Source organism: Physeter macrocephalus, chromosome 21 (assembly GCF_002837175.3).
Source record: "Physeter macrocephalus isolate SW-GA chromosome 21, ASM283717v5, whole genome shotgun sequence".
In the NCBI taxonomy this organism is placed as follows: domain Eukaryota; kingdom Metazoa; phylum Chordata; class Mammalia; order Artiodactyla; family Physeteridae; genus Physeter; species Physeter macrocephalus.
This window is the reverse complement of record NC_041234.1, coordinates 92180880-92203666: the sequence shown is the minus strand read 5'-3', so window position 1 is coordinate 92203666 and position 22787 is coordinate 92180880. Positions and strand designations below refer to the sequence as shown.

The 22787-nt window shown below is 40.3% G+C and overlaps 1 protein-coding gene across 5 annotated transcripts in view; it reads right to left on the bottom strand.

Moving 5' to 3' along the window:
* Window positions 1-22787, bottom strand: part of DOCK11 (dedicator of cytokinesis 11) — a 188736-nt gene that overhangs the window by 20139 nt on the left and 145810 nt on the right. For all 5 annotated transcript variants that reach the window (XM_024128108.2, XM_055081656.1, XM_055081657.1 and 2 more), the window contains 5 exons: window positions 19880-20062; window positions 17527-17640; window positions 15012-15227; window positions 14866-14923; window positions 6298-6404 (listed from right to left, as the gene is read on the bottom strand). In XM_024128108.2, the coding sequence (XP_023983876.1) occupies window positions 6298-6404; window positions 14866-14923; window positions 15012-15227; window positions 17527-17640; window positions 19880-20062 (678 nt within the window). The remainder of the gene's footprint in view (window positions 1-6297; window positions 6405-14865; window positions 14924-15011; window positions 15228-17526; window positions 17641-19879; window positions 20063-22787) is intronic.

Genomic DNA, 22787 nt, shown 5'->3' with positions numbered 1-22787 from the left:
CAAGCTCTTTCATTTGGCACACAAGCCTTGCAGTGATCTGGCTGATACTTTTATAATATCATCATGCATCATGCTCAGCCTGGTACTTGGTGCTCAAACAACGATGAGCTACTGGTAGTTCCTCTGAAGCACCATGGTGTTTGCCTTAACTTTGTGCCTTTGTCCATTCTGTACCCTCTTGTCCTTTGATCCCTTTCACTTAGTTAACCCTTTAAGAAAGCTTAGGTATCACCTCTTCCAGGATTCTTCTCCTGATTAACAAAGAGTAGCAAGACACAATACACCTCTTTTTCTTACTCTGATAATTCATTGGGTGGATATTTATCACTATACTTGTCCATTATCTATGTATCTGACTTCCCAAATAGGCTGTGACTCTTCAAGAGTAGGGACAATACATTATATTGGTTTCTTCAGTCACTAGTATGGCGGCAGTACATAGTAGATGTTCATTAAATGCTGCTACTTGAAAAAATAATCTATATATTAACATTTAATAGCCAAATTAAAATTTCTATCAACAGTGGGAAGGAGGAGCTTTGGGGGAGTTAAAAATCTATTACAAACTAGTAATGTTTGTCCCAGGAATGTAAAGCTGGTTTACAATTAGGAATAAATCCAGTGTAAACAGAAGGAACCATGTAAACGGAATAAAAGAGAAAAATGTGATCTCAAGCAACAGACGCAGAAAAGGCGTTTGAAAAAACTCAACACCCCTTCATGATGTTAGAAAAGAATCCCCAGGAAACGGCATAGAAGAGACCTTTCTCAGTCTGATAAAGAGCATCCACTAAAACCCAAAAACCTATAGGCTGAGCACTCTTCTCCTAAATTTGGGAACAAGTCAAGAATGTCTGCTCTTACCACTTCTATTCAACATTATGCTGAAGGTCCCAGCCAGTGTAATAAGGCGAGACAGAGAGAGACAGAGAGAAGAGATTGGCAAACGTAAAACTGTCTTTCTGTGCAGATGACATGATTGTGTATGTAGAAAACCCTAAGGAATATACAAACTACTAAAACTAACAAGCAGATTTAGCAAGGTTGCAGATTATAAGATCAACATACAAAATCACTGTATTTCTATATACTAGCAACAACAAATTGAAAACTAAGATTAAAAAATCAAGCAATACTATTTCCAGTAGCATCAGAACATCCATTATCTAACAATATATACCCAGGAAAAGACTTCTACCCTGAAAACTCACAAAATATGGTGGGAGAAATTAAAAGACAAACTAAATAAGATCTGACTGAAAGACTCAGTATTGTTAAGCTCTCCATTCTCAATAGAGTGATTTATAAATGTAACAAAATCTCTACAAAACTTCCAGCAGGCTATTTTGAGGAAACAGAAACAATGATTCGAAATTCTGCATGGAAATTCAAAGGATACAGAAGAGCCAAAACGACTTTGAAAAAGAATACAGTTGGAGGGCTAACACTACCTGATTCCAAGACTTATAAAGTTATAGTAATCAAGACAGTGTGATATTGGTATCAAGATGGACAAATAGATCAGTGGAACAAAACAGAGTCTAGAAATAGACCACAGACATGTAAAGAAATGAAATTTGACTAAGGTGCCAAAGCAATTCAGCGGGGGTAAAATTTTTATTTTTCCCCAAATGGTGTGGACCATGTAAAATAACTGTTTAGAAAAAAATGAACCTTGGGACGTCCCTGGTGGCTCAGTGGTTAAGAATCCGCCAGCCAATGCAGGGGACACGGGTTCGATCCCTGGTCCGGGACGATCCCACATGCCGTGCAGCAACTAAGCCCATGTGCCACAACTACTGAGCCTGTGCTCTAGAGCTCGCAAGCCACAACTACTGAGCCCGCGTGCCACAACTACTGAAGCTCACGTGCCTAGAGCCCACGCTCCGCAACAAGAGAAGCCACCGCGATGAGAAGCCTGCACACTCCAACGAAGAGTAGCCTCCGCTCGCCGCAACTAGAGAAAGCCCGCGCGCAGCAACAAAGACCCAACACAGCCAAAAATAAATCATTAATTTAAGAAAAAAAGAAACAAATGAACCTTGACCTCTATCTCATTCCATGCTCAAAAATGAATCCTAGATAGATTATTAGCCTAAACATAAAACTCAGAAACAAAGCTTATAGAAGAAAATATAAGGCAGTATCTTCACAGCCTTGAGGTAAGCAAAGATTTCTCAGACCACACACACACACAAAAACAAACCATCAAAAAAACGGTAAATTGAACTTCATCAAAACCAAAACTTCCTGCTCAATAAAAGACTCAATTAAGAAAATAAATAGGGCTTCCCTGGTGGCGCAGTGGTTGAGAGTCCGCCTGCCGATGCAGGGGACACGGGTTCGTGCCCCGGTCCGGGAGGATCCCACGTGCCGCGGAGCGGCTGGGCCCGTGAGCCGTGGCCGCTGAGCCTGCGCGTCTGGAGCCTGTGCTCCGCAACGGGAGGGGCCACGACGGTGAGAGGCCCGCGTACCGCCGAAAAAAAAAATAAATAAAATAAAATAAAATAAATAAAGACTGGTAAATAAATCTGCAGCAAATATATTTGACAATGGACTTATATCCAGAATATAGAAAGAACTCCCCTAAGTCAACAAAAAAAAAATAATGCAATTTCTAAAAAGGGGCAAAAGACTTGAACAAACATTCCACAAAAGAATACATATGAAAGACAAAGGAGCACATAAAAAGTGCTCAACACCATTAGTCATTAGGGAAATACCAGTGAAAAACACAGTGAGGTACCAATTTATGTCTAACAGAATGGTAAAAATATAAAAAAAGATTAGCAACATCAAATGTTGGTGAGGAAGCAGAGGAGCTGAAACTCTTACTCATTGCTGGTAAGAATATAAAACGGTCCAACCACTTTGAAAAACTCTGGCAATTTTTTATGAAGTTAAATATATAACTTCCCCAGGATCCAGCAGTCTCACTCCTAGGTATTTACCTAAGAAAAATGAAAGCATATTTCCACAAAAGGTCATAGATAAGAATGCTTAAAGCAGCCTTATATTCATAACAATCCCAAACTGTAAACAATCTAAAATCCATCAACAGGAGAACGGATTTAAAAATCTTACATCGATATAATGGAATATTTAGCAATGAAAAAGAACTTCTGATATACTCAGCAATATGGGTGCATCTCAAAAACATTATGTTAAGCAAAAAGTAGGCAGATACAAAAGGGTACAGACTGAATGACTCCATTTTATGACACCAAAATATGGCAAAACTAATCTATAATGATAGAAATCAGATAGTGGGGGTGGGGAAACTAACTGGAAATGGGCACGATGGAACTTTCTGGGGGAATGGACACATTCTATTTCTTGTTTCTGGTGGTAATTTATATGAGTGTATACAACTGGGGAAATTCATCAAGCTGTCCACTTAAGATGTGTGAATTTTACTGTATGTTAATTATATCTTTTAAAACTATCGCAAATCAAAAGTCAGAAATGCAGTTTTAAAAACAAATTAAATTATTATTGGTTTAACTAACCTATTTAAATAAGGCACTAAATGAACAACAATTTGTATTTTTCATTTCAATAAAACTTGTAAATCGGTGGCAGTTATTTTCCATCGGCTAGAGCACGAGGAAGAAGCCCTATTACATAAACTGAAACATAAAATGGCACTATGGAGAACATGATTCTCTCTGTATACATCAAATGAAAAGCATGTATAAATTATTACTGTAGAACACAAAAGAGTTCCAACAAATGTGTTTACATAGAAAACTGATTACAGTTCTTGACTAATAAGAAATATTACCGCTCTCCTTGAGAGTATAAAAAAGGGTCAGGCGCAAGGCCATTTTTATGACTAAGTTGAAGCTGCTGTTTGGAAAAAAGGACGTAACTTCAGTTGTGTTAAACCATTTATCTCCCACAAACTCCCGTGGATCTTTCTGCTGCTAGCCCGCACAAACTGGAGGTCTTGGATGAAAATCATTGAAGCCTAACTAAAAACCCCAAAAGTGAATTAACTTACCCAAGGCGTCACAGTCAAGCAATGAACTGGGATTAAAATTCAAGTATCTCGATTCTCTGTTATGATTAATTAATTCAGCAAGTATGTTTTAAGTATCTACTCTTCTAGGTTCTGGAGGTAAAAGGAAACCTTACTATCAAGTTGGTCGGTGATAAAGTCTGACATTTATGTAGCACCTAACGACTTATAAAGAGCCTTCACGTTTGTTGTGAAGTGACCAAGATAGTATTATCACCTTTATTTTATTGATGAGGAGAGAGACCCATATAGAAGTAGTAGGTAAAGCTTCTAGGCATATATCATTTTAGCTAAACGAACTAGAGCTACCTTGAGATTGCTTATATTTTTAAAAAACAGGACTTCCCTGGTGGCGCAGTGGTTAAGAATCCACCTGCCAATGCAGGAGACACGGGTACAAGCCCTGGTCCGGGAAGATCCCACATAACGCAGAGCAACTAAGCCCGTGCGCCACAACTACTGAGCCTGCGCTCTAGAGCCGGAGAGCCACAACTACTGAGCCCGCGTGCCACGACTACTGAAGCTCACATGCCTAGAGCCCGTGCTCTGCAACAAAAGAAGCCGCTGCAATGAGAAGCCTGCACACTCCAAGGAAGAGTAGCCCCCGCTCACCGCAACTAGAGAAACCCCGCACGCAGCAATGAAGACCCAAAGCAGCCAAAAATAAATAAATAAATAAATATTGAAAATTAAATAAAAATATTTTAAAAAAACAATTCATAAAGTACAAAATGTGTCTCTGCCACGTTAACCTGGCTGCTGCTTATGTTTCTTAATACAACGTTAAAAAAATTTATTTCTATGGGACTGCAACCCCTTAAATCTCTCCACTTTTGTTGTTTCTTTCTTTCTTTGGTCTTCACATTCCTTAATTGTGAACATCAATGTGCTTCGGTCCTTGGTTCTCTGGTCTTCGCTTGCTGTATTATCTCCCATTGTCAGTGTGCTTTGGTTCTCACACAGCTACGACTTCCAGATGTGGCTCTCCAACCCTGATCTCTCTCTTTAGATTCAGTTCTGAATTTCTAATGGCCTGATGTTATTTCCATTTCAATAACCTTCTACTTCAAATTCAACACCCATCAAAAACTGATTTCATCATCTTCCCTGTAAAATCATCCAGCCATAATTTTTCTATAATATCCAAACCTGAAATCTCAGCACTACCTTTGACTCTTCTCCTCCCACAGCCAGCAAGTCTTCCTCTTTTCTTCAGTTTCCTGAACCTGTCACTACCTGGGTTTAGGCCTGGTTGCTTCACATCTGGACTCTTAGGGCAGCCTGCCCTCCAGACTCTGCCTCCAGCCCCTATCCATCTACCTCTAATACATTTCCCACATAACCGCCAAATTAACCTTTCCTCTTCCCTGCTTGCATCTTGTCATTATCCTGCTCAAAAACCTTTGACAGCAATGCAACATTCTAATCAATGAAGTCCAGACTTTCAAAGTTTCCCAAAATCTGACCTCAACTACTACTCTTCTCTATGTGAACCCAATGGCTTAGCCAAAATGATCCATTCACTGTGCCCCAAACATGCCTTATACTTTCCCACCTCTTAACTTTTGTCCCCGTTATCCTCCTCCCTCTGCTAAAATGCCTTCAGGGTGTCTTCACGCTTCAAACCTCTCTCTAACCCTAACTGTCCTCTCTTCTACCTCAGCTCAAAAGCAACTCTCACCTTCAACTCTGCACGGAACATACTGTCTGTATTATTCAAATGGCACTGTCTTGCTTCTCTCCATTTCGAGCAGGTGTATTATCTCTTTAGGTAGACATAAGAGGTCAGGGATCAGCCATATCTAATTATTTTATAGCTTCTATATCACCAAGTCCAAAGCCTTGCTCATAAGTCAGTGCTCAACAAATATTCGTTGAGTGATTGACAACTGAAGCTGTTTGCTACCCATATGAAGCTTGGAGCAGAAATTTTCCATCTTTAAAATACTTGTAAGCATCCTCTCCTTAGCTGTTACATTGTGAGCTATATTTTTTAGGGAGATTTCTCCGAAGTATGTTGACCGTGATCTGGTTACTGGGAAGGTGATCTGAGGAAGATACGTGGTACACTTCTAAAACCAGACAATAAGAACAGTTCCAGAGATAGGGCTCCACATTCCACACAGGGACATCTTTTCCCTGGGCAGTTTTAATGCTTATAGTTCCTCAACCCTTAGTTACCTTCCAAATTAAGTTAGCTGTAATAATTTTGTAATGTAAATAAATTTTAAGAAGTTAAATTTATATAACTGGCAATGCAGGCCCTGGAGTCTTACTTCACTATAATGGACGTCCATCATTCCAGCATCTTCTTTCATTGCTCCTTCTTCATCTACATTGGGAGTAATTTTCTTGAAGGCTGAACATCCATTAGGGAATAACTCTGCGTGAAGAAAAACCAGTGAAGTAAACTTATTTTTAAAAAGTGTTTTGTAAATAACAGATAGCCTTACAGGGATTAGTTACCCTTAAAAATAAACACATATTGTTGTAAGGATCAAAGTCATAAGTGCAATTCTCAGTTACAAAAAAAGAATCTTACAGATTATTTCCATCTACGATACATCCTACCAGTCTTTTGACCAAATGGTGAGCTCAAGTTACTTACAAATAAGTTTCATTCTCTGACTGTGCATCATCTTCAATGGCTACTATAGTCAATGTTTTCCTAATGTGATCTAAAAATTGTTATTAACACTTTGATCCTGTGTACATTTATGGTCTGTCACCTAAACCGAGAGAGCATGTACTTTTCAAGTAAACAACGAATGAGCTTTTGTAGTCATCTCTAGTTCCTCATTTCACTGGAGAATTGGAAAAGTGGGTTGTTAGCCTCGCCTAGGACTTGTAAAGAGAGGCAGGAAATAAAACAGATGCCAGGGATGAAGCGTCCTTAGAGAAACACGATGGGGCACTGGAAGAACCAGAGCTTTTGGAGTTAGACAGACCCAGCTCTATCATTAATTGTGTGATTTCAGACGTGTTTATCTCTCTAGGACCGTAAAAAGTTCCATCATCTGTAAAATAGAAACAGCAGCTACCTTATAAGAATTCAATGAAATGTAAAGTGTTTAGAACAGAACCTAACATATAACAAATGTGCAATGAATTATTATTACCAAACAAAGCTACCAATAAATAAACTAGCTTTCTCAAGAAAAAATAATTGCTAGCAGCTCGTACAGTAAGTGACTCTGCAGCTGGACCCCTGGGAAGTAGGAAGTGAGCTCAAGCTGAGAACAGCTGCTGTAGGATTGTGGACCAAATTGTTACTGTCGAGCAAGAGTCCGGGTATAGAAGGCCACGTGGTTGCCCTGCAGATTCTGGACATAGGAACATGCCCAAACACTCCTGGCTCTAGCTGCGTTTACCCCTGTCTAAGGGGACTGTCATTTTAGAGTTAAGGAAAATTCAGCTTCCTTATAACCGAATCTGCTAGGCAGTGGAAAATGGCCGGTCACCAAGGGGGCAGCTTTTGCAATCTATTGCTCTACAACCTCTCTAATAGTGATGCTTAGAAATGACGACCTACTCACGACTAAATATTTGGTAAGCTTCCTGGTGTTAGAGGTTGGGGAAGGAAGAAGGAAGGTTTAAGAAAGCCAAACCTCACGTTGAGGAGATTTCTCAGCATTCTGATGGAAAAAAGGGCCATGTATCATGGCTTGGATTTTGCCAACTCTTCTTGTCTAAGTGAATGCTAACTAGACATACATCTTCTGGTTAAGACGCTTGATAGAAAATGAGTTATCAAGTCAGCATCACACTTCTATGAGAGAGAGAGATGGGAGGATTCTGGTAAGGGAAGATGGGGTTATTCTGAAGCACTTTTTCAAAAATGGAGAAACACATAGGGCGTAGTCAGTGGATTTCTGTTAGAGAAAAAGGAGAGGCAGAAATGAAAATAAGATTTACTTTGACCCAATGGACTTTAGGGCCATTTTTGTTCAAAGAAATTAGGTAATAAAAGGCACTGAAGATAGAGCATGGCATGTTTCATTTCTGAGGATAAGCATGCCTAAAATGGTCTGTTATAGAGACTGCTAAGGGAATTCTATTCAAAGTGCTGGATCGCAACACGATAAGGAGCTGCACCAGAATGTAAATCAATTCGTCACTTCCTTCTTCAACAGTCTTTCTATAAAAAAAAATAAAATAAAAAAAATTCAGCTGAACTAACCATCATGCTCAGTGACGTAAGCTGATTTACATTCGGGTTAATATTCCTTATCTTGTCGTGGACCAGTAAGAAACAGTTCTCAGACTGGCAGTTGCGTCCATGGGACACTCTGAGTAGCAGTGCATTAGGAGAACTTTTTGAAATTTAGGAGAAAATGTCCAACTTGATTACCTTTATGAAGTCAAAAGCTAGGCAGTTAAGGAAGAGGGCCCCAAAACTTGACTGAAGAGATAGTGTGGTCCTTAACAAAGAAAAGGGTCAATCCCTGAAGGCCTCAGGCAGCTAGGTCCATGACTGGGGGAAAAAAATCCTGTCTACGCTGAGGATATTATTACTTTAAGTGATTCCCAAATCTAGGGTTTCGCTAGTAGGCCGTGATTTAGGGGAGGACAAAAAGGGGCACACTCCTATGCCTGAGATCAGATGAGACTAAAGCATCTGGGGAAAGAGTCTTCCACTGTGTACCTTAAGTAGAAGGAGGGTAAATTATGGTTCTTGTCAGAAACAAACAGGTTAATACCTTCTTTTGGACGTCATTGTGTGTATCATCTGGTGTAAAGACTACTATTATGGATTTTCAGCTTCAGAGTCCACTATTCTTGCTAAGTGTGTTATCCTGAGTCCTATGCCTGATGACGTTATCTCTAGCTAGAAAAGCCTATATATCCCCTTGTTTGCTTAAGTTATCAACGCCCACCAAACAATCCAATGATAAGAGGACTCTTTTGTTTGTTAGGGTCTTTAAAATGCTTAGGGAAAATTCTGATTCCCTTTAGTCTTGTTTAGTTTCGCCTTGTTTCAGATGAAACAAGTTGCTGAATCTAGGCCAGTGTATATGTCCCAACAGAGGGAGGCACGTGTGTGAGGGCTCTCCCGTAGCCCTATGTAGCATTATATAGCATGGTCTTGGAGGGTCTGCTTGGAATCTTTCTGGTGTGTGACCTGGATTCCTGATTTTGCCCTTCATAGCTGTAGCGTCTGCATTCCTGACTGCTGTCCAAGGGAAAGCAAGATGCAAACTGTCCAAGTAGAGACCACTACCTTGAGCACAAATTGTCCCATGAAAAAAGTAGGGAGGAGTTTGGACGATGGGAAAGCAGTTCAACCCTTGATAAAATAAGACTGCTGGTCAGAAGAGGGACAGGAGGTAGGAGCGGAGGGCAAAAAGGGAAAAAGCTGTGATTGGGAAGGAAGTGGGTAAAGAAAAAGCTTTGCAGAACTTAAGCTATCAGAACCTGGGTATAAAGACTTGGCAAAGGGAACATTATCCTATAAGGCATGAAAAGAACAGGCTCTATGGGAAATGAAATCCCTTTTCCTGGGGTGCTGGAGGAGCTCTACAGGCCTGAAGCTTTGCTGAACCTCGGATGCTATGTGGTGGTGTAAGAATGCAGACTTGATTCTTGTCTTCTCTGGGGGAAAACAGTTGTGCCCTCTCTCAGGAAGAGAAGAGGAAGAGGTACATAAGTCTAGTCTCCAGAGAATGAGATCTAGAACATTTTGAGGTTTTCAGACAAAATAAAAATAAGGAAATTTAGAGCTGGTTTTTATTACATATTTTGGGGAGTGGGAGTAACTAACACCTAGTATCACCACGTAGAGGTAACTTAGGGAAAGGGAAGAGAATGATGACCCTTAAGATCTCTGGTACAAAGAGCAGGAGCTCTGGCTGCCTGCAAGACATTTGAGGGTGGCGGTGGGACAGGGAGAACTGCACACCTCCTTCCCCTTTCCCTTTCAGTTCAGGGCCTGAAAAATGAAAAAAAGGATCTAGAAATGGGCCCTCACTGGCGTTCGGTGGTCACCTCTGGAGGCCAGGGGCCCAAGTCCTTGCTCGCTTAGGCAACCACCCAATTGAGACGAACTATTTTTTTTTCTTAAAAACTCTAAACAGGAAATCATGTGTCTCCAAAGCGTCAGCTGTAGCATTTCATTCCATCTTGATGAAAAAGAAAGCTTTATAATGACTTCAAGAGAAATGGCATAGGACTTTGAGAAAACAGAAAAATTTTGGCAATTGATACATCTGAGATTTTGTATTCATTATCAAGGACACTTGATAGAAAACACAGGGTTCTACAATTGCTCAATTATTTTTGTTAAATAAGTGTGTCTTAAGTATAAATAAAACTTTTTTTTTCAGTCCTGCACTCAAACGTACTTTTATTTACTCTGTGAATACCCAGGTCTTATCTAGATCATGGATTTCTCAGACTGAATGACAGGTTAACAGATTAAGTTTTTAACTTCTGTTTTTTTTTTTTTTTTTTTGCGGTACGCGGGCCTCTCACTGTTGTGGCCTCTCCCGTTGCGGAGCACAGGCTCCGGACGCACAGGCCCAGCGGCCCTGGCTCACGGGCCCAGCCGCTCCGCGGCACGTGGGATCTTCCCGGACCGGGGCACGAACCCACGTACCCTGCGTCGGCAGGCGGACTCTCAACCACTGCGCCACCAGGGAAGCCCCTTAACTTCTGTTTGGACATCAGTGGTCTACCTGGGTATAACTATCATAGCTGAATCAGCTAATCAGCAAAATCAGGTGTTTTCGATCATTGGCATGACTGAAGCTAAGGGGGGAAATCCTGAGGATTTTACTACTGCCACCATTTTAGAATACGATTTTCTAGTTTGAGTAGAATTTTCCAGGCTTAAAAATAGATGGCACCTATAAATAAATATGTAAACCTCTCCTATATTTAACATTATTTTTTGTTTAAAATGCAAAACATCATTTTTTTTCCTACTCAGAGAAGGGCTCTTTGATATCTGTGAAGGATAAATTCTAAAAAAACCTTGAAATTATTATGAAATAAATACTTAAATGACTAGTTAAAAGCACTGTTTCCACTTGTTGAAACATGTCACACTGTTTGGTGTTCAGGCTAGCTGCCTCAAGCTAATGTCCAAAAAAACCCACAGCAATATTTAAATATTTTAGTTGCTATTTTCTCCAATACTATAGTTATAATTCTAAAGCTTAAGAACTGATAATAGAGATTAATAATTATTGATTTTTGCTTAGTTTTAAGGTCTTTGCACTTGTGAAAAACAGGCTAAGGAAATATTTTAATATATTTAACTATCTTCAATATATAAAGGGTATAGGTTTATACTCAGTAGACAAAAAACTCTTATTTCAGATTTCTACTAATGAAAAAGATGAGATAATAGTAACCTGATATACCTGAAAGATACACCTAAAACTTTATTCAGTACCATGTTTAGGGTTCTCATATTTGTTAGTTTTTTGCAACTGCAGGTGTGCAATTTCAATATTTGTTTTTACTGCAATTTCTCAGGCATACCGGTGATGTAGAAAAAAAACCCTCAAACAAGGCCTTCTTTTGATAATTAATCCCATTCTCCATTTTAAAACCACATATGTACTAAAAAGAGAATACTAGAGTATACCAATTTCAAAATATGGATTGTTCAAAAGAAATTCAGTATCAAACAGAAAGTGTTAAATTTAAAATATAAGTAAAATGATTCTACATTTTAGTCATGCTATCTGGGAAGAAAGAGACATAGTTACCTGTAGGAATTCTGGAATTAAAAAACAAAACAAAACATGGTTGTGTTCTCAGAGCCAAAACCGCAGTGATGTGACTCCCACAAGATGGTTTCATTTTGCCCAAATGTTACTCATTTGACTGACTTCAAGGAAATAGCATGGCGATTATGATAGACAGCGGGAGATTTCTTTGCAATGTCCATCGCCAATCAATTTTTAAACCTAACTCAACTGTTTTACCATTTAAGTAGTTGTTACAAGAGTCAACAATACTAATTTTGGAAAGGGAAGCTTTCAGGCAGATTCCTGAATTAGACTTGCTGGATCCTGAGCCCTTCAAGACCATGACTCCTGACTCCTTTTTGTGGCCCCCTTCCACCCCTGCAACCAGCCCCAGCTCTATTGAGACATAATTGATATTTCACACTGCGTTAAGTTTAAGGTGTATGTGTTGATTTGATACATGTATATACTGTAAAATGATTAACACAGTAGTGTTTATCACCACACATAATTACCATTTCGGGGGGAGTGAGAACATTTCAGATCTATACTCTTAGCAACTTTCAAGTATATACCACAGTACTGTTAACTATAATCACTATGTACATTAGACATCCAGAACTTACTCATCTTTTAAGTGGAAGTTTGTACCCTTTGACCAAAATTACCCCATTTCTGCTACCGCTGGCTACCACCATTCTACTTTCTGTTTCTACAAATTTGGCTTTCTAAGATTCCACGTATAAGTGAGCTCATACAGTATTTGTCTTTCTCTGACTTATTTCACTTAACATAATGCCCTCAAGCTCCATCCATTTTGTCACAAATGGCAGGATTTCCTTCTTTCCATTGATTATATGTGCCATGCCTTCTTTATCCATTCATGTGGATACATTTCATGTTTTCATGTTACTAATCAGCATCCTTTCATTTCAGCTTGAAGAACTTTTTTCAGCATTTCTTGGAAGACAGGTCTAGTGGTGATGGACTCCCCCTCAGCTTTTGCCTGGGAAAGTCTTCATCTGTCCATTTCTGAAGGACAACTTTGCTGGCTGGAGTATTCTTGGTTGGCAGTTTGTTTTTTTTTTTTTTTTCTTTCAGCACTTCGAAAATATCAGCCCACTCTCTCCTGGCCTGTAAGGTTTCTGCTGATAGTATCCCATAGATCACACAGGCTTTCTTCACTCTTTTTCGTTCTTCTTTTTTCTCCTCTGACTGGATAATTTCAAAGGTCCAGATTCTAATTCTTCTAATTCAGATTATTTCTTCTGCTTGATCCACTCTCTACTGCGGTTTTTCACTTCATTCATTGTATTCTTCAGCTCCAGAATATGTTTGGTCCTTTTTTGTGAGATTTCTATCTCTGTTTAACTTCTCATTTTGTTTGTGTATTTTCCTGATTTTGTCGAAGTTTCTGTTTTATTGTGGCTCACTGAGCTTCCTTAGAAGAGCTATTTTGAATTCTTTATTAGATAAATTGCAGATCTCCATGTCTTTGAGTTTGGTTGCTACAAGATTATTGTGATCCTTTGGTGGTGTCATGTTTCCTTCATTTTTCATGTTCCTTGAAGTCTTCCGTTGCTATCTTCACATTTGAAGTAGCAGTTACCTCCAACCAACTTTACTGACTGATTTTAGGAGAGGACAACTTTCCATCTGTCCTGCTAGGGATTCTGAGGCTTTCACAGACCTGCTATGGATACACCTGCTCCACAGTTCTTGCTCCCTCTTATGACAGAATTCTTAAGCGTGTATGTCTTTTCCCCATGATGCAATACACCAGGCCAGGTGCTAACAGCCTCCCGTTTGATCTCCCAAGGGTGATTCTAAAGTTCAAGCTTGTGGTCTCTCCCCGGCCCACTGATTCTGGCTGGTTTTCTGCACATGCTCACTCGCCATCTGCCTTCAGGAGCATGCACAGAGATCCAGCTATAGTATGTGGTTGAGGCACATGGAGCACCAGGGGTGCCTGTGGGCCAGCTGGGGGGGAGCCACAGGCTAAATATCTTTAGCAATTTGTTGGTGGGCTTTTCGATGGAGTCTGTGATGTGGTTAGTAGGATCTGTGTCCCTGTAATGCCCTCTACGTCCTATCTGCTGCTCTCCCAGCCTCTTCCTGTCCCCCACTCATTCAGTTCATGACTCAGTACTCTCGATGGGGCAAGAGAGAAATGGGCCTCCTTGGCAACATCTGCACTGCTGGGAAAGGCAGTACCCACTCACATGCTCTCACTTTTCCCTGCAGAAGAAATCACGGTGAGAAAGTCTCTCTTGGCACTGAGCTGTGCCACCTTAGGGAAAGGGTGACACGAGTAAAATCAAACTGTTCCTCTTATCCTTGCCAATGCACTCAAATTTGTCTAATTTTTGCTCCAACAGCATGCTGGAACTTCTCCACTGGACTTCTGGACTTCCCCCAAGGCTCTCTCATCTGTGGGTGATTATCTAAAGACAAGTGTTCTCCAGGGGATCCCAGACTGCAGCTGAGAGGGGCTGGAGCCAGCTCATAAGCCACTGCAGGGTCCACAGACAGGACACAGATCTGTCTGCCTATTACCTGATGCACAGGTGGGTAAAATTCCTCCCAGGTCCCTTGGCATGTGGTGCTGGATCCCACAGCTCCCACAAAGGCACTTTCGTCCATGTATGGATGCCAAATTGTTGTTGAGATGGGTATACAGACGAGGGACATCTTACAGGGCCATCTTGCTGATGTGCCAACTCCCTTTTAATACCAAGATATTGTTGCACTGAAGTGGCCATAGAGATATAATTTGTGGGCAGTTGTTGGTAAAGTTGAGGCAGAGAGGGGAAAATAAGTGGTGTGTATTATCCAGGGCTTCTCATAAGCCCTGAGAAGAATTTAATTTGTGGCAGTCTTCCAGGGAGACAGTCTTGGAGAATAAACATCGGGCATCAGGCCTGGTCCTGTACTATTTAGCTTATTCTTGTACTCTTAATGAAAGCAGAAGGCAAATGAACAATCCAGTTTTCTTTTATAACAACTGCTGTTTAACAGTGAATAAGGCTAAAGGTGAACATATTTTTCAGAGCTCAATCATATCACATTCACAGTTGCAAGCTACAAAGATAAAAATTCTTGTGCTAACTGAAGTTCTCCCCATCTCTAAGAACAGAAATATCTTACTTTTTCGATGAAGAAACTCTGCAACCAAACCTGCTACATGGACATAACACATTGCTGCCTGAAAAAGGATGACAAAGAAAGAACTGTCAGATTGCGCTCCAGGGGTTTTGCAGGGTTGTGTTTAGAACAAAGCCATATGTAGTCACCTCTGAAAAATCTCCATTTTTTATATGAATCTTCGCCATGCTATCAAGCCAGGTTTTCCTGAGCTCTGGGGTACTTGCATAGGACTTGGCTAAGCTATACTGGAGATCAATTAGCATTTCGGGGTCTTTCTCATGCTCCTTCATTTGAGCAGTGGCCATAAGAACAGTACGGATTCTCTTGGTCAAGTCTTTAACTTCTGTGGGAAAAGCAGTTGCCTAATATCAAAACAAACAAAAAAAGACATGTTTATCAATATTACCAGTGTGCTCTAAGCCTAGGCATCCAATCCTGGGAATAACACACAACTTTTACCCCTTGTTAGAGATCTTGGTATTTGGTTCTTGGTTCCTGGCATGTGGCATGCCTAAACAGTTTTAAATTAATTCTTTAAAATATATCCCACTAGCTCAGGATTCAAAGGCAACGAGCTTGAGGGCAGTATATTCATAATACATAAAAGCACGGACTTCGGAGCCAGACTACCTGGCTTTGAACCCCAGCTCCTCCACCGTGAATTCTACAGCTATGAGCGTAATCTATATTCACTTCTATTGTGTAATTTTAGTTACAACAGTAACTAAAAATTGACGGCTGACTATGCACCAGGCAGCGGCCTAGGTGCTTTACATGTTTTAAATTTTGTAACAACCTTATGAATTAAGTACTATTATAATTCATTTTACCAATGGAAGACCGAGGTACACAGCAGTTAAGTAGTTTGGCCAAAGTCTTGCAGTTGGTTAAGTGGTAGAGACAGGATTTATACCCAGGCAGTTTGGCTCCAAAGCTAGTGATCTTAGTCACTCTTCCATATTGACAAGCATACTTATCCCATCTACCAACTACCATGTACACGAAGGTGAAAACCATACTGCAAAAATTTCCAATTATGCAAATAAGAGTTTATGAATCACAGAACACTCTGAAGAGTTTAAAGAGATCATTAACTTCTCTCAAAGTGTCTGTACCCAAAAACACGAAGTTCGAGTTTCCTCTTTATCCTGGGCACTATTAAGGAAGTCCTATCGCTTCCTATTAACCCCACTGGAGTAATCACAATCATCTGTAGGAGTCAGAGAAGATGAGTAAGGGACAGGTACAGGGCTTTGGGAGCCTTTCAATGTGAATATAACCAAATGTGGAGAAAATGATTTTTAAAAGTGCCTTCTTTAAAGATGACTTTTAAAAATAATTATATATGTAAAGTCTCTTCTTATACATTAATAGAGATTCCATTTACTGGGAGAAAGCTATACTTCGTTGTACTAGAGTTTATTGGTAATGACTTCCCTACCAGAATAAAACGAAGTCATTTCAGACATGAGTCATCATAAAGATTTCCTATCAAGGAGGGCTAAAACAGACCCCATTTACTTTGAAAAAGTTCCTAACCCAACTTTTACATAACATGGAATTAAGGATGGTTAAAAACGGGTAAAAATAAACTCTTAGGGTGTAAGTAAAAAAATCCTAAATGACATAAGCTTTTTCTGTGCTCATGGGATTAGATGAAGCATACACTGATCTCCCGAGGAACCAGAACGGGCTGAAAAGCAAACTTTCCCAGCCTGACAATGGCTGGCACTACTCAGTGTTTTTTTTCAGTTTCACCAACATTCCTATGGGAATATTTTTTGGTACAAAGATTCGACACATCCCAAACATTAAGTATGCTGTGACTGTGAGCTCTTTTCTCTTTTTCCAGATTTTACACAAATTGTCAAATTATGCTGAAAGATGACTTTTCCCAAGAATGGGGATGATTCCTCGGAGAGGCAAAGTTCTCTATTGGCAAAGGATTCGTCTTCCCTTGTACGCATGCATCACTGACGATCAGAACCTGCTCTCCATGCAACAAAACAAAAGATGAATTTTCACAATGTTATAGGTTTTAAAAGCATATAGCTCGGAAAGAGGGATGGTGGTCAGGGTCTGGGGTTTGGCCTCAGCCAGCTGGTGCCTAAGAATGACAGCCTTGGACTTGGACTTGCCAATAACTATCTCTGGTAAGCCCCAGTTAACAGATGAGTCTTTAAACTCAGAAAATCATCAAATAATGAATCCCTTCTGTGCCACTCCTTATCTGTTGGCAAAGGATCAGGCAGCTGTTAGCTACTCTAATAAGTGAGGTTTTGTGAAATTTCAAACTCAATGCTTAATTAACCAATCTTATAAATGGTAACAACTGTTAAGAAAGGACCCATTTCTTTTCTGAGCAAGTTTAAAAATCAAGCCCAGAAAAAATTCGAATCCTATCATAACTACGTATACACAGGATATAGCCATTGATCCATCCATTCAAATAATATTGACTATCCGCTGTGTACCAGGCAGTGTTCTAGGTGCTAGAGGTGCAGTGGTGTACAAGACAAAGCTTTGACTTGTGCAGCTCACATTCTATAAACTCTATACTATATAAAAATTGTGAATCCAACACACAGTTTAACTTGAGGAGTGTAAACTTCCCTGACAGTGAACGTAGTTCTAATTTTTTTACTTGAAGTGAGAACATACCTTCATAGGTCTGTCACTATTTGCAAAATTACTGATAATGGATAAAGACTCCTGAAATCTCGATCCTCCGCTTAGTGCTACATCAGCTATCAGCTGGCTTACAGCAATGATAATCTGTGGGAAGAAGCAAACACCATTTTTTCAAATGTCTTTTGAACAAATGCTGCTTATTTTCATCATTGTGCAAACCCATGAGCACTCGTATGAAATTCTTCTTTTGAAGATCCTACATAGTTCCATCAAAATCTATTTTCTTCATACATGAGGGGTTTAAACTCTTCTATTGAAACAGCAACTTCAGAGGTTCCTAATTACAAATTTTATTGGGACTTTTCTTGGTTAGATGTGAAAAACCTTCCAAACTCATGGCACAGCGAGATCTAAAACTGTTTTCATAATTAGTGAACTAATACAATGGTGGTCAGGTCTCTACTTTCAATATGCCTGCTACGTAGTAGCTATGGCAAAGTTGGGAATAAATGACCTTTTTCTTGATGGTTTCTCGTTTCTTTTCACTCGTCTATTTCAGTGTGCTGGACTTCCAACTCCAGCGCCTCAGCTCCCTTCTTTGTTTCTGACTAGGGCCTATCTAGTTTAGATAGCAGTATATGTTATGGCATATACATTACATAATGATAGCAGTATAATGGAACATAATGGTGCTTTTTAGTTTCTCAGGCTCCTTTGGTCGAACGCCTAAATGAGTCAGGCTAAGGTGTTAGTGGCTGGAAGCTTTACCCCTGATCCAGAGAAGCAAGATACTGTAGGAGCTGAGTGCAGGCTCTTGAGTGAAACTGCCCTAGATTCAAATCTTGACTTTCTCCATTATTCACGGAGTGGGTTTGAGAAAGTTAACCGCCCCTCCTGTGCCTCACTTTCCTTATTTGCAATATAGGGATGATAACAATACCTACTTTATAGAGCTGTTATGAGGATTAAAGAGATCATAATCATACTACTACTACTTAACCACTTTATTGACCACTTAGAACCTGGTTCTAAGTCTGCGCATGTATTAATTCATTTATATTTGAATAACGGACTTGAGAAAAATTGATGTTTCAACCCAGAAGAATGGACCCTCCTGGGGAATTTCAGATACACCAGAACACTAATTGCAGAAATGTTTTGGCGGAAGGTCGTACTCAAGTGACACCTCTATGAAGGCAAATATTAGACACCCTAACATATAATGCTGGCCCTAGTATCCAAAAGTAACTATATAGAAGATTTTTACAGGAAGCATATACTTCTATCAGATTTTCACATCACTGATGACGTTTCTAAAAAGCTGCTTATGGCTGTTTCCTCATTTATAACCCAGTCTCCAATAAACAGCTGCAATGGGACAGACCATGGCAGTGAAGACAGAAATATGACCAAGCATTTCCCATGTTACGAAGAGGGCTACTGAGCCAAGAAGTCCCAACTGTTGTTTAATTCAGAGTTGTTGCATCAGATAAGCTAAAAAACATGGAGACGTTGAAAAACAACTGCCACGTACTCAGTGTCCATTATATGCCAGGTATTTTGTGCCTGGCACCACACACACTTTATTTTTAACCCTCATGGTAACCCTGCAAGGTGAAACACACTTGGCCTCATTTTACAGATGAGGCAAATAGTTAAGACAAATTGAGTATCTTGCCTAGGGTCATGTGAGTAAGTAAGTAGCCGAGCTATGATTTAAGCCCAGGTAGGTCCAATTCCAAAGTCCATGCTTTCTGCTAAACCTTGAGACTTTCTCTCATTTTCTTACTAACTGGGCATGCTGGAACATGAAAAATACAAGTGCTTTGTTTATTACTTAATCATCTCGTTTAATCCTCACCACAACTGTACGAGGTAGGTAGGGATATTTACCACTATTTTACATATGAGGCGACTGAGGCACCGAGAGACTAAGGAAGCCCTTGCTAAGGTCACACAGTGTGTGACAGTCCTGGAATCTGGAATCCATGCTCTTAACACCTATGCTGTAGAGCAGTGCTGTCCAACAGAAATATGATATGAGTCACATGTGTAATTTTAAATTGTCCAGTAGCCACGTTAAAAAGTAAAAAGACACAAGTGAATTTTAATTTATTTTACTTACCCCAATATATCCAAAATATCATTTCAACATATAGTCAATATAGAACAACTGAGATATTTTACTTCTTTGTACTTAGTCTTCAAAAGCCAATGTGTATTCTATATGTACAGCAGATCTGAATTCAGACTAGCTACATTTCAAGTGCTAAATGGCCGCCTGTGGCTAATAGCTATTGTATTGGATTGGGTAGCTCTAGATCTTGACATAGAGGCTAAAGATTGAATAGAAGAAAGAAGAGGAGCTTTGGTTTTCACTGACCTGCAGATGTGTCCGCAAAAAGGTTTTCCTTTTGGTATACTCAAAGTTGTTTCTCATCAGAAGATACAAAAGTGCAGAGGCTTCATTCCTGGTTGAGCTAATCTTTGACGTGCAGCACTTTAAAACCTCATAGCAAAATGCAGCACACATGTTTACCCTTCCTTTGAAAAAGGCCGAGGGAAACTAAAGAACAGGAAAAACATAAATAAGTATCCGAAAACCCAATCACAGAAGTCAATCAACTATCAAGTGCCTGCTATATTCTCACCTAAAACTATGCCAGGTGCTTTGAGGATACAAAATCAACATAAGGCTAGGGCTCCGCTCTGGAGAACCCAAACTAGTTAAAAACATAAAGACCAGGGCTTCCCTGGTGGCGCAGTGGTTGCGCGTCCGCCTGCCGATGCAGGGGAACCGGGTTCGCGCCCCGGCCTGGGAGGATCCCACGTGCCACGGAGCGGCTGGGCCCGTGAGCCATGGCCGCTGAGCCTGCGCCTCCGGAGCCTGTGCTCCGCAACGGGAGAGGCCACAACAGTGTGAGGCCCGCGTACCACAAAAAAAAAAAAACCAAACAAACAAAAAAAAAACATAAAGACCAGCATGTATTAATGACAGAACAATGCACAAGTCAGTATACAAGTCTCTACAAAAATGTGAGGTACTGACTATAAGTGCTACGGATCTAAGAAGACCTCATAATGGTCTGGAAAAGAAGATAAGTAGGTTCTCAGTAATATGTATTAAATTAATGAATGACTGAAATGATGAATGACTGATGGGTCTCAATTTGGGCCTTAAAAATGGTTAGGGCAATCTGCATTTACTTACTCTTTTGCTTTATATTTAAACAGTTCCTTATATTATGAACTTCCAAATGCTGAGAAAATTATACCAGGAATCTATTCAGCAAATAAAGTTGATCTTTAAACAAAATGGGGTAGAGATGAAGTGTACACACACAAACATAAACAGGTACATCCTCTATTCATAAACTGTTGATCAAAATACATGTTGGCATAGAAAAAGAGTAAAAAAAAGTGACTAATTCTCAAAACAGGCAAGTGGCTGCTACTTTGAGAACGTATTCACTCTGTTTTGTGGAAGATAAACTATACGTATAACATAGGCTTATTACAATCTTCCATGCTTAGCTTACATGTCTAAGGCAAGCAAGTAGTAAGCTGCTCCAGGGTACACAACGGATGTTTTTCAGGGAGTGTGAAGCTAGAGGGCCACCCTTTCAAAATTATTTCTTGGGAATATTGAATTTAAACCCATATTATAGGAACCTATCTTCTTTTTATCACCTTAACACCAAGTGCAATGCTATGCAGATAATGAATGCTTAATAAATGTTTTCTAGTTGGCAATTGAAAGATCTCATCAATAGTCTCACCGGATTAAACCAAATCTTGTTGGGCAAGATACTCTAGTACGAAAATAAAGGAAGGGAAAGCGTAGCTGTAGTGTAGTTAATCCGCTATAAGAAGTCTTCTACCGGAACTTCCCTGGTGGTCCAGTGGTAAAGAACCCGCCTTCCAATGCAGGGGACGTGGGTTCGATCCCTGGTCAGGGAACTAGGATTCCACATGTTGCAGGGCAACTAAGCCCATGCACCACAACTACTGAGCTCGCGCGCCTCAACTAGAGAGTCCGCATGCTGCAACTAAGACCTGACGCAGCCAAAAATAAATGAAATAAATAAATATATAAATAATAAATTTTTAAAAAAGGAGACTTTAATGTGACATCTCCTGACTTAAAAAAAAAAAAAAAAAGAAGTCTTCTACCTACATCACTTCTCTGAGTGGGCAATGACCAAAATCATCAGTGACCTTGTAATTGCCAATTCCAGTGGACTCCCTTTCCACCTTACCTTATTAGAGCACTCTGTACTGCATAATAATGCTGAAACTCTTGTCTCCTTTGGCTTCCATGGTATCCTTCTCTCCTGCCTTTCTTCCTACTTCTGTGACTGCTCCCTCTCATCTCCTCTATAGATTCCTCTTCCATCCCCTTCTATGTTGTTTTTCTCCCTACATTCCAGCTAAACTGGGCCTTGCAGTTCCCAGAATTTCAAGCTCTATCCTAACTCCAGGCCTTTGCATATGCTTGTCCTTCTCCCTAGAATGTTCTTCCTTACGCTTTTCAAACAGCTGGCGCCTTTTCATATTTCAGGTCTCATTTTAAAAGTGACAAACCTATCTAAAGTAAGGTAACTCCCACAAATCATTATTCTCTATCTCAACACCTTGGTTCCTCCCTAGAACTTGTGACAATTACTGTTTTATGTACTTGTTTATTTTCTGCCCCACCCTCCTTGCCCACTGAAAGCTTCATGAGGGCAGAGACTAGGCTTCCAGGTTACTTTTTTTTTTTTTTTTTTTTTTTTTTGCGTCCGGACGCGCAGGCTCAGCGGCCATGGCTCACGGGCCCAGCCGCTCCGCGGCACGTGGGATCTTCCCGGACCGGGGCACGAACCCGTGTCCCCTGCATCGGCAGGTGGACTCTCAACCACTGCGCCACCAGGGAAGCCCCAGGCTACTTTTTAAAGAGACTTTCCCCCACCCGCAACAGTTTTCTTAATAAAAATCTAATTATGGTGCTTTCATGCTCCCTGATACCTAAAAGATGAACTCTAACTCCTAAGATGAGGACATACTCATCTGGTCCCCATCGACCTCTTCAGTCTCATCGCTTGCTGAGTCCATACTAAATCCTAACTCCAGTGCTGCAGAGAAACTTTTGCTAAATTAGTGTTTCCCGTCCTTCTCCTGTTCACCCTCAGTTCTCTGCAGAGACTTCTTTTAGCCTAATGGTATTTGTGGATGCGCATCAACGTGTGTGTGTTTCCCTCTACTGGACAGTAAGTCCTCGGACTGTATCCCTGACACAGTATCTGACACCA